Source organism: Poecilia latipinna, unplaced genomic scaffold (genome assembly GCF_001443285.1).
Source record: "Poecilia latipinna isolate Pla-1442-1.1 unplaced genomic scaffold, P_latipinna-1.0 Scaffold2159, whole genome shotgun sequence".
NCBI classification, from domain to species: Eukaryota; Metazoa; Chordata; class Actinopteri; order Cyprinodontiformes; family Poeciliidae; genus Poecilia; species Poecilia latipinna.
In genome coordinates this window covers 5352-14932 of record NW_015114775.1, presented here as the reverse complement: position 1 = coordinate 14932, position 9581 = coordinate 5352, and the positions used below count along the sequence as shown (strand labels likewise).

Below are 9581 nucleotides of genomic sequence, written 5' to 3'. Positions count from 1 at the left end.
GGGGGACATGTCCCCCGCGTCCCCCCCGCTTCCTACGCCCATGCACCACCTCAACACAAGAAGCATCTCAAAACACTGAGCTAAAACTGAATGCAGGAATGGCTTTGTCATAAAAAAAAAACAAACTACCAACAACTGAACATTGCAAAATCATGAGACTAAAATCAAGAAAGTTGTTACTTCAGAGGATTTTTTACAAATAAATCATAAGAATCGGTTTCTGTTTTAGAGATGGAACCTGACAGCAGCTCTTCTTTGGTCACCTACAACCCCAAGCAGCTTCCACCAGAGAATTCCTCCTTCTTAGAGAGGAATTTTGTGTGTCGCTTCCGCTGCCTGCTAGATAACTCCTCTGGCTTCCTGGTGAGTAACGCAGACTGGAGACCACAGGCCGGGTGTTGCTTCAGGAGTATCTGCCTGCTTCAGCAAAGGTTAGGATAGAATATTTCAATGAAAGATGCAGAGAAATATACCAGGAGGTACCTTTCTTGTGTTGAAAATGGATGAAAATCTCACCAATTTACATTTTCTTAGCTAAATAATTTGTTTAAAGACATCTTCAAAATCAAAGTGCTTTAACTTCATACCTCACTCTGGTCAGAATTCTTCTATCTATCCTGAAATCTCTGCTTATATTGACAATCTGAGACTTCCTGACGTAAAACAGCAACGTTTTCACTTTGTGGTTGAGAATGAGTATGCAGAGGAATTAATAAAGATTAAGAGTTATTGTATAGGGGCTTTAAAGAAAGCCACATTAGTTTATATTCACACACAAAAAAAGAATTATGTTGGATTTTTACATAAAGGTAAAAAAAAAAAAAATGTCAGGATGGGCCTGTGAGTTTGAGAGGATGTTCTTCTCATGCAAATTTGCTTCCTCTGCAGGCTCTGAACATCCAGGGCAGGCTCAAGTTTCTGCATGGACAAAACCAGCAGCAGGAGAATGGAGGGAAGGGCACGGCTCAACTTGCCCTTTTTGCCATCGCAACTCCTCTGCAGCCTCCGTCCATCCTGGAGATCAGGACCAAAAACATGATTTTCAGGACTAAACACAAGCTGGATTTTACACCCTTGGCCTGTGATGCTAAGTAATGTCACCTTTATCGCCTTTAGGGATCTCATGCCCATTAGCTGCTTTTTTTCTACTAGTGTAAATTGTTGCAGCATGCAGAACAGCACGCATTTTACACTCTCAGCCATTAACGGTTCAAAACGGTTTTTAATCATATTGTTCAATTTCCCTGGAACAACGTTTTGTTAATTGAGTGTTTTTTTTTTCTTTCAGAGGGAAAATTGTTCTTGGCTACACTGAGGCTGAGCTACGAGTTCGAGGATCCGGCTATCAATTCATCCATGCAGCCGATATGTTGTACTGTGCTGAGAACCATGTCAGAAGTAAGGACATATTAATGTCAGGTCAACCAATACGAGATCTTTGTCTGCCAATGCATACATATGGTTTTCCTACAAGCAGTCAACATGCCAGCACACTGTATACACACATTCTGTGATTACAGTCAGCAGGGGAGGTTGCTTTGGGTTTTGATCAGTTTCTGACCTTTCAGCTTCCGTCTGGTTCCACCGCATGTCAACGTTTACTCGGTTTGTCATTTGCCACATTAGCTGCTTGTTCATTTGGGGATGCAGTGGTCATGTTGCTGCTTCAGTCTTTTTAGAACCAACTGAACTGTTTACTTGTGGAACCACTTGCACGTCGGACTGAGTCCAACATGCAAGGGCAGAGTTATTGCATGTTGGGAAAACATCTCCATGGGGGTGCTCAGACTAGCACTGTCAATAAGTAGCTAATAATTGAACAGAATGTTTGCTCCTTCTATGTTTACTGCAGCTAGAGGAGATTTGCTGACCTGTTTAATACCTCTCAAACATTAGAACATCTGTCTGACGTTTCGCCACAGTTTAATTCAGTTTCGTTGCCCCTTCTCTGTAGCTGACAGTTGCTTATCATCAACGTTTTTCTCTTTTTTTTGTTTTCTTTTTTGTCCCCAGCGGTCCCTGAAGGCTCTTTCCTGGATGCACTTAGCATGCTAATATAACATAGTCATAGTTTCAGTCTTCTAGCAGCAGCTCATCGTTTTGATTCTTACACACGATCGTTTAAGTTGTCTGTCTGCAACGCTGGTGTGAAAACTTTTGTCACAACTTGTGCCGATAAAAATAGTTAATTTTGTACCAATTTATACAGGAATGATCATCTTTAACAACTTTCTTTTTATTGTATTGAAATATGGATCATTTTGACCCTAGTTTGTGGCATAATAGACAGTTTTAGAGTTCGTTTCACTGCCAGGGCAGTGAAAACCTTTGTCCTCCTTCATCTTCAAGAACAAACTGTCTAATCAAATGCAGTTTTAAATTGAATTTGTCAGTGCATACTCAGTGTCACATGTCCAACATCAACTTTTGGTACAGACAGAAGCATGCTGCTCTTTTACCCTTTGCCCTATTACAAAAGTTGGGACGGTCTGGTCCAGTGTGTTCAGACAGCTTTCACAAGTAATCCTGCTGGATTAGAGGACAGACTGAGTGAAGCTGCGGAGCTGCCAGACTAAAGGATACATCCCATAAATCCACAACATGGTGCAAAGCATTAGAGATGATACAAACAGCAGCAATGACAACAAGACAAGTACACTTGGGTTAGTTTCACCTGTTGCCTCATTTCTATCTAGGATCACCAGCAGATTCAGAACGCCACAACAAACGTTAATCACTGTTTATATGAAGAATCAGAAAGTTGTGGCCAAAACCAAGGTTCTAAGAACCTGAAACATTTGAAAACATGAAAAGTCCTAAAGCTAGAAGGCTGGACCTTTGTTATTCTAATAGAATATTTCAGTGAGCTTATTTAGATTTTTTTTTTTTTTTTTTTTTTCCAGTTGACTCTTTATGGTTGTGCTTGTGTGTTTAGTGATAAAGACGGGAGAGAGCGGACTTACTGTGTTCAGGCTCCTCACCAAAGAGAATCGCTGGAAATGGGTCCAGGCCAATGCCCGGCTGGTGTACAAGAACGGCAAACCAGACTACATCATCGCCACCCAGAGGCCACTTCTGTACGTTTCTGGCTCTGTATGTTGCTAGTTGTATACGGAAGGTGCATTCAAGAAATAATAACCATAAAAAAAAACAACTTACTTAACATATTTGCTCTGACTGTTCCTTTTAAACATAGGAGGATTATTTGAACTCACTGGTTTGGAAAAGCCACAGAGTTATTTCTAACATGTAGTCTTGCTTGCTGTTTTCACAGAGATGAAGAGGGAGGCGAACATCTGCGTAAGCGCTCCATGCATCTCCCCTTTACCTTTGCCACAGGCGAGGCCTTGCTGTACCAGTCCAACCACCCCATCGCGGGCTTCATCGATGGAAGCCAGGAGAAAAACAGCAGCAGGTCCAGGAAAAGCCGAGCTGAAAGGCTGGCAAGGGATGGCTTGGATCCTGGTTCTCTTCTTGGGGCTCTCATGAGTCAGGACCAGTCTGTATATGTTTGCCAACCAGCTCTTGAACCCAAAACAGCCTTCCAGAGCAGTTTCTTTGGAGAGCAGACAGACTTCTCTGTCTCTGAACTTCCAAGGCAGAGCCAGAGCTGGGATGTGCCTCATAATGGTATTTTGGAGCCAGGCATTTCAGAACCCAGCGCCAGCTTTGACCCGCTGCTTGCTACCCTGGATTCTCTTACCCTGGAAGGTCAGGGTGTGGTGGATGCAGAGGATGGGAGCTGTTCCAACAGTGAGCTGTTTGGAGCTTTGGAAGGGCTGGGCCTTAGTGCTGAGGACCTGGAGCTGCTGCTCCTGGACGAGCGAATGATCAGGGTGGAGATGGATTCTGACCGTGTGCCTACGTTGGATGACCTGTTGACAAATGACGAAATCCTCTCGTATATCTACAACTGCATTGAAGGTAGGGCTGCTTCCATGGAGCACAGGCGACAGGCACTTCCTAGAACAACAGCAACAGTCCCGACCACAGTGTCGGCATCTGAAAGTAATCCCAGATCTGGTGCTGATGTGCAGATGCATTTTCCTCACTGTAAGCCTGGCCTGGTGGGGCAGGCTCCTATTGTCCAGCTGTCACAGCAGATGCAGCAGCACCTCAACATGCGAAAAGGCAGACTCGGCCATGACTGGAGCCAGCATAGAGACCAGCTGACTAACGGAGAGCTGCTGGGGCACAATCCAGCCCTCCACAACGGACACTGGACAGCTCAGGACACTCTCATCCATGCAGGATTGCATCTCCAACACACAAACAGTCAGCATGTGGTTTTCAGCAACAAGGCCACAGAGCTGGATGGGGAGTTTCTCCAGCAGCAAATGCGCCAACAGTTCCAACATTATCAGCAGTCAATAACGCAGAAGCAGCTCTCCGAGCACCGCCATGTCCAACAAAGGTCAACCGCTCTCAATGGAATGTGTGACGCCTTCTTCAACTGGTCCACAACGAAACCCCAGTGGCAGGATTTTGGTTTCGCTGAAAGTCTTGGTAACGACCCCTGTCCAGACAGCAGCCAGAAACCAAACACTTCTTTGGACTTGTGCACTAATTACGGAATGGCAGAGATGCCAAATGCGGATTTCACTGTCAGCGGACGTGCTTTGTATGGGAAGGTTGGACAGCAGGACAGGAGTGAGTTTACAGTTTCATCTTTCCAGCAGCAAGAAGAAGTGACCACTGTCCCCTTCGCTCAGTGCCCTCTCCCCAAAACATCCCTGGAGCAGATCGTGGGAGTTGGAAAACCCTGCAGTCAGCTGGACCACAGTGATATGATGAGCTCTGAAATTGGCCACGACCCAAGTAACAGTAAGGTGAGGCTGCTGATATTTGTCAAAATATTAACCAACAAGATTTTTTTGTCTATGATATTCAAAGTAGTTGCAGCTGTGCAGAGGCTGGAAAAGTATATTTTAACTACATTACAGTCAGCAATGATAATATTTGGGTTAAGTTTAAGCAAGTGATCGATCTTCACTTCTGCCATCTTTACTCCACTTAGAATAAATAGTGTAGATGTCCTGATCTGGACTTTATGTCTGCTGTACTCTCAGAAATAACCAGTACCAAGTCAGTCATTTTATTTCAATGACTAGAATCAGTCCCACGTCTGTTCTATAACACTCATGGGTGTTATGAGTTAACACCCATGAGTGTGCTAACTCATGGGTGTTAACTCACACAAACAATAATAAACTGTTTGTGTTCAGTTTATTATTTGTGTTTGGATTGTGGCCATTTGTGGTCACAGGGATTTGGAAAATCGGCCGACAATTCTTAAATCTTGCCATGTGAACCAGACGTAACACTCACAAGCTCCACTCCTCTCCTCTCGTCTCGACCACTGCCCTAACGCTCTTTGACTCTGGTCGCTATGGTAATGTTTAAACATCCCTTCAAAGTAAGATACAGATGTGCCACAAAAATGAACATTTTACTTTCATGAACATTTTAACTCATGATAACGACAAATCAATGGGAGCCCTGAGCTTGTTTCTCTGTAATGAGATAGTCCCACCTGGGAGTGATGGGAGACAATGACACCTGAAATGCTGCTTATGTGGTGAAGCCGTTCTGAAGCACATCTGTCGCTACATATCAAGCAGAGCGGGCTTGTAGTGTGGGACTCGCCTACCGGGATAAATCCATCCTCCTGTCTCTTCTCTGAACCTTTTCCCCTTCACAAAGAAATTTCCAAAGACAGCTGATCTGTTTCTTACTCATTTTGCTGCTTGTGGGCTCAGCATTGGCAAGATGTAGCCGAGAGAACCTAAGGATTTTCAAACAAATTAAAATACATTATTTGTGGTTGTAATGCAACCAAAATTTGTAGAGTGTGAATACCATTGCAAGACATTGTGTGTTTTTTCTAGTATTCTACAAAAGCAAGGAAACAAAAAAAAACAAAACACAGCTAACAAAGATTAAGCCTTGAGGATAACAGGAGCTTTTGCAAAGCTGTCATCAGCCTGAAACCATGGACCACTCTGTCACTTTTTGCAATTCTGTCATTCTGAGCATTCAGAACAGTGAAAAAGGTTTTGTTTCCTTCTAATTTTGCTCTTTTTGTCACAACTTCAATCAATTTGAGACATTGTGTAACATTGTGCAGGATCAGCACTTTCTATTCAACATAGGTAGAGTACTCCCTGGGGCAGGAGCACAAAGTAAGGCTCATTTTACTGAGTGTAAATGTGATCAGAGGTAATATGACAGGTAAACACAGAGTGAAGAGTGAACACATTTCTCTACAATCACTGAAGTTTAACCTGCAGGTTCGTGTCTGTTTAACTCATGCAGATGAAAGGCTGCATCCTGGACACTTCTTATCCTGGAGGCTGCGTCTTGCCCAACGAGAATGGAGCGGCGCCCCCTGCTGTCAAGGCGGCCAGTTCCGAGACTATACCTCAAGTACCTGACTCACAAGCCAGTGGCTTCTACCTCTGACCAAGTCATTATAATGTAGCAGGACAGTGTGAAGAAGCAGAAACACAGAGTGACTGTAGCAGCCTTATGCATACAAAGAACACGTTTTTTTTCTCTCTCTCTCTGTTCTTCTACTTGCTTTTTGTGTGTCCTCATATTATCACAAGCTTGTTGTTTACAGTCTTGAAGTGAAGAGTCTAAGTTATGTTGACGAGTCAAAATGAGAACGATGTCAGGGTGAATTTAGGAATGTGTTCCAATGTCACTGACGTGATTAACTGGTTGAAGCTGGATGTCGGCCGACACGTGACAACCCAACGAGTTCAGATGAACGGAGGGAAATCTGCTGTCATATTTTAATTTCAGCAGATCTTTTGTGTGTATTTTCCCTTGACGAGGCACAAAACTGAGACTTGGTCAGTTCAGATGATAGTTGAATATCAAGAATGTACAGTGATGTCTAGGAAGACTGAATTTAAAGTAACACCACTTCAAAAAGCTCCAGCCGTTCCCAGACTGTGCAGTATTTATTTTTCTACAACAGGAAAATGCCTCCAGAGCTTCTTCCTGTCCATGTGGGATGTGCAGACTGTCGCTTATTTCTTGTTCCTCCTGGTAAAGATGTTTAAATTCATCTATTATTGAAACAGCCTGGACATTTCAGGAAAAAAAAGTCTATTTTAATTTAAATACATTTATTTGGTGGGGGGGAAAAAACTGTTGAAAATAACTTTTTAACATAATAATGGGTGACACTATTGCTGGTACTAAAAATAGTCTCTTTAGAGTAAATTTAACTAAAGCGTTTGGTCCTACCATCACAAATATAAACATGCACAGTTCTGTAAACTCTACTGAGACTTTAACTAGGACCGTGTGCTTTAATCAGTCTGAGCTGGTTTAAATTGAAACAAATGATAAATATGTGAGACGTTGTTCTCCTGAGGCCCACTGTGAAGCACGGTGGAGGATCCATGTTGCTGTGGGCCGGTTTCTCTGGTAAACCAGTGATACCTCATCGCAGGATTTTTGATCCACCTTTTCTGGGTCTGGCATCACAGAAAAGGTCTCAACAGGCGGAAACACCCTGCGTCCGTTTCCACCTCAGTTCCCAGAGCTAAACCTTGATCTGAAGAGAAGAAAGCATCAGAGAGGGCCCAGAGGGAGGGTCAAAGGTCGCGCTCTAAACACCCCTGCCTCGCAAAGCATTAAAGGTGGAAACTACGTGTTCTACAAGAGCAAGCGAACCGAATTAATAGCAGGACACTAATAGCTGCTCCACAGTGAATTTGTTAAAACCAATCATTTCTTGACTCGCTGTTTGTTTCTCCACTGAATGAATGAACTCCCACTGGAGATTTTAAAAGATTTTCTTGTTGTGAGATGATGCTGCTGAAATATAAATCCAGTTATACACATCTTTACTAGCATCACCACTAACTTTATAAATCCCTCCTAGCAGTGATGATGATGTAACTTAGATCTGTAAACCTAGACAATACTGAGATACTGAGGATTCATATCAGCTTCTTAAGGTTTTCTGTGTATTTGCAGGGTAACAGTGAGACGTTGTTCCCTAGAAATGCTGCTGAACGTAGAAACTAACGTCTGATTAATTCAGATGAGTTTCTGCACATATTTGCCGTCTTCAGTCTAAGCAAACCATTCAGCACATTTCTTTGGTAAGCCCTTCCATCACACTGTGAGAATGTCGAGCTTTAGCAGTAAGAATATTCTCTAAATGTCTGGCATTGAGAGAACATGGATGGAGAAAATGATGAGTAGAAATACTGAGCACTTTATTTCAAGCAGTCACTAAATGGAGCTGTTATAATGCTTCAATAGAACTTGAGTTTTTTCTGTTAAATTTTCTTTTTTTTGTGTTCGCTTATTGTTGCAAACAGTTGGATGTGTTTTCCTCCTGTCCCTGTAATTCCTACCACTGCTGGATGTTTGAGGAAATGGTCTGTAGAAGGAAATCAGAAAATGCTCCTTCTCTTCTGACATGCAGTAGCTCTTTGCTCCCCATAAAGACTCATTAAGTCCAGACACATCAGTTAAAACCCTTTTAGAAGAATAGTCCATACCTTTTTTTCCCAGGCCATCTCATTGTGAAGAGATGAAGAAAGACGTAAAACACGCTAAATGGCTGATCCAGTGTCTCACTTTTCTTCTTCAGAGGTTGAAATTAAATCAGGTGAAAACGTTCAGGTCCACAGTACTGAGGAGCCCTTAGAAAATGGCAAGATGTAATAAAACAAATGGTGAACGTAGAGTCGACGCCACATATTTACATCCACAGTATAAAAAAAAAGGCAGAACCTTTTTTGTCCCCGTGTCTGACATTAAATCAGGTTAAACATTACTGTTTAGGTCAATAAGGGTTACCAAAATTACTTGTATTTGCTAAATGAATCCTGAGATCATTTTTCTTTTATTTTCTAAAAAAAAAAAATCCTGCAGTTTGAATTACCCTTTAAACCCCAACTTGGGTCAAAGGTGATGGGTTTCCCTCCAGAAACTTCTCACAACAGTTGGGTCGGGTTTGTTAGCTGCTTTGCTCACACAAACCTTCTCAGATCTGCCCACAACTTTGAGTCTACTGGACTCGTGTCCCCAGATTGTACCCAAATGAACCAGACTTAGTGAGAGCCGCATTTCTCTCCTGTTGGTTTCGCTGGGTGTTCGAGGTCTGAATTACTTCACTTTAACTTAAATGTTGTAAATTAAAGTGTGAGAATCTGATGAAGCTATGGCATCATTGTCTGGACTTTCCAATCCCCAGGCAAAGTAAGTTCAGTATAAGTAAAGTTCTGACTTTAAAGACAGGTAATATATTTCTGTACTTTCTCACTGTTCTGGTATTTTACTCATAGAAACATTCTTGGTGACCTTAACTGACCCAAAACAGGAAAGGTTTTACTGTCACACTGTGATGGAAAAAAAAGAGAAAGTTCTTCATCTTTTTGCACAGTCTGTGTCAACGTCAGATTTGTAGATGGATGCTGGAGGGAAGCAGCTCTGAATGTCCAGGAAAACGACTGAAACGTGTAGCTGAGGAGAATTATTCAGATTAGCGAAAGATGCTAAAAGAGATTTCCACTGAGTAAATCAGTTAATAATAATAATAATAATAATAA

At 42.4% G+C, this 9581-nt stretch overlaps 1 protein-coding gene across 1 annotated transcript in view; it reads left to right on the top strand.

The window, feature by feature from the left end:
- Positions 1-8883, top strand: part of LOC106936504 (aryl hydrocarbon receptor-like) — a 33701-nt gene extending 24818 nt beyond the window's left edge. The window contains exons 6-11 of the mRNA XM_015017559.1: positions 230-363; positions 889-1091; positions 1289-1398; positions 2936-3077; positions 3275-4829; positions 6316-8883. Coding sequence (XP_014873045.1) covers positions 230-363; positions 889-1091; positions 1289-1398; positions 2936-3077; positions 3275-4829; positions 6316-6462 — 2291 coding nt within the window. The 3' untranslated portion in view covers positions 6463-8883. The remainder of the gene's footprint in view (positions 1-229; positions 364-888; positions 1092-1288; positions 1399-2935; positions 3078-3274; positions 4830-6315) is intronic.
- Positions 8884-9581: the final 698 nt, after the last annotated feature.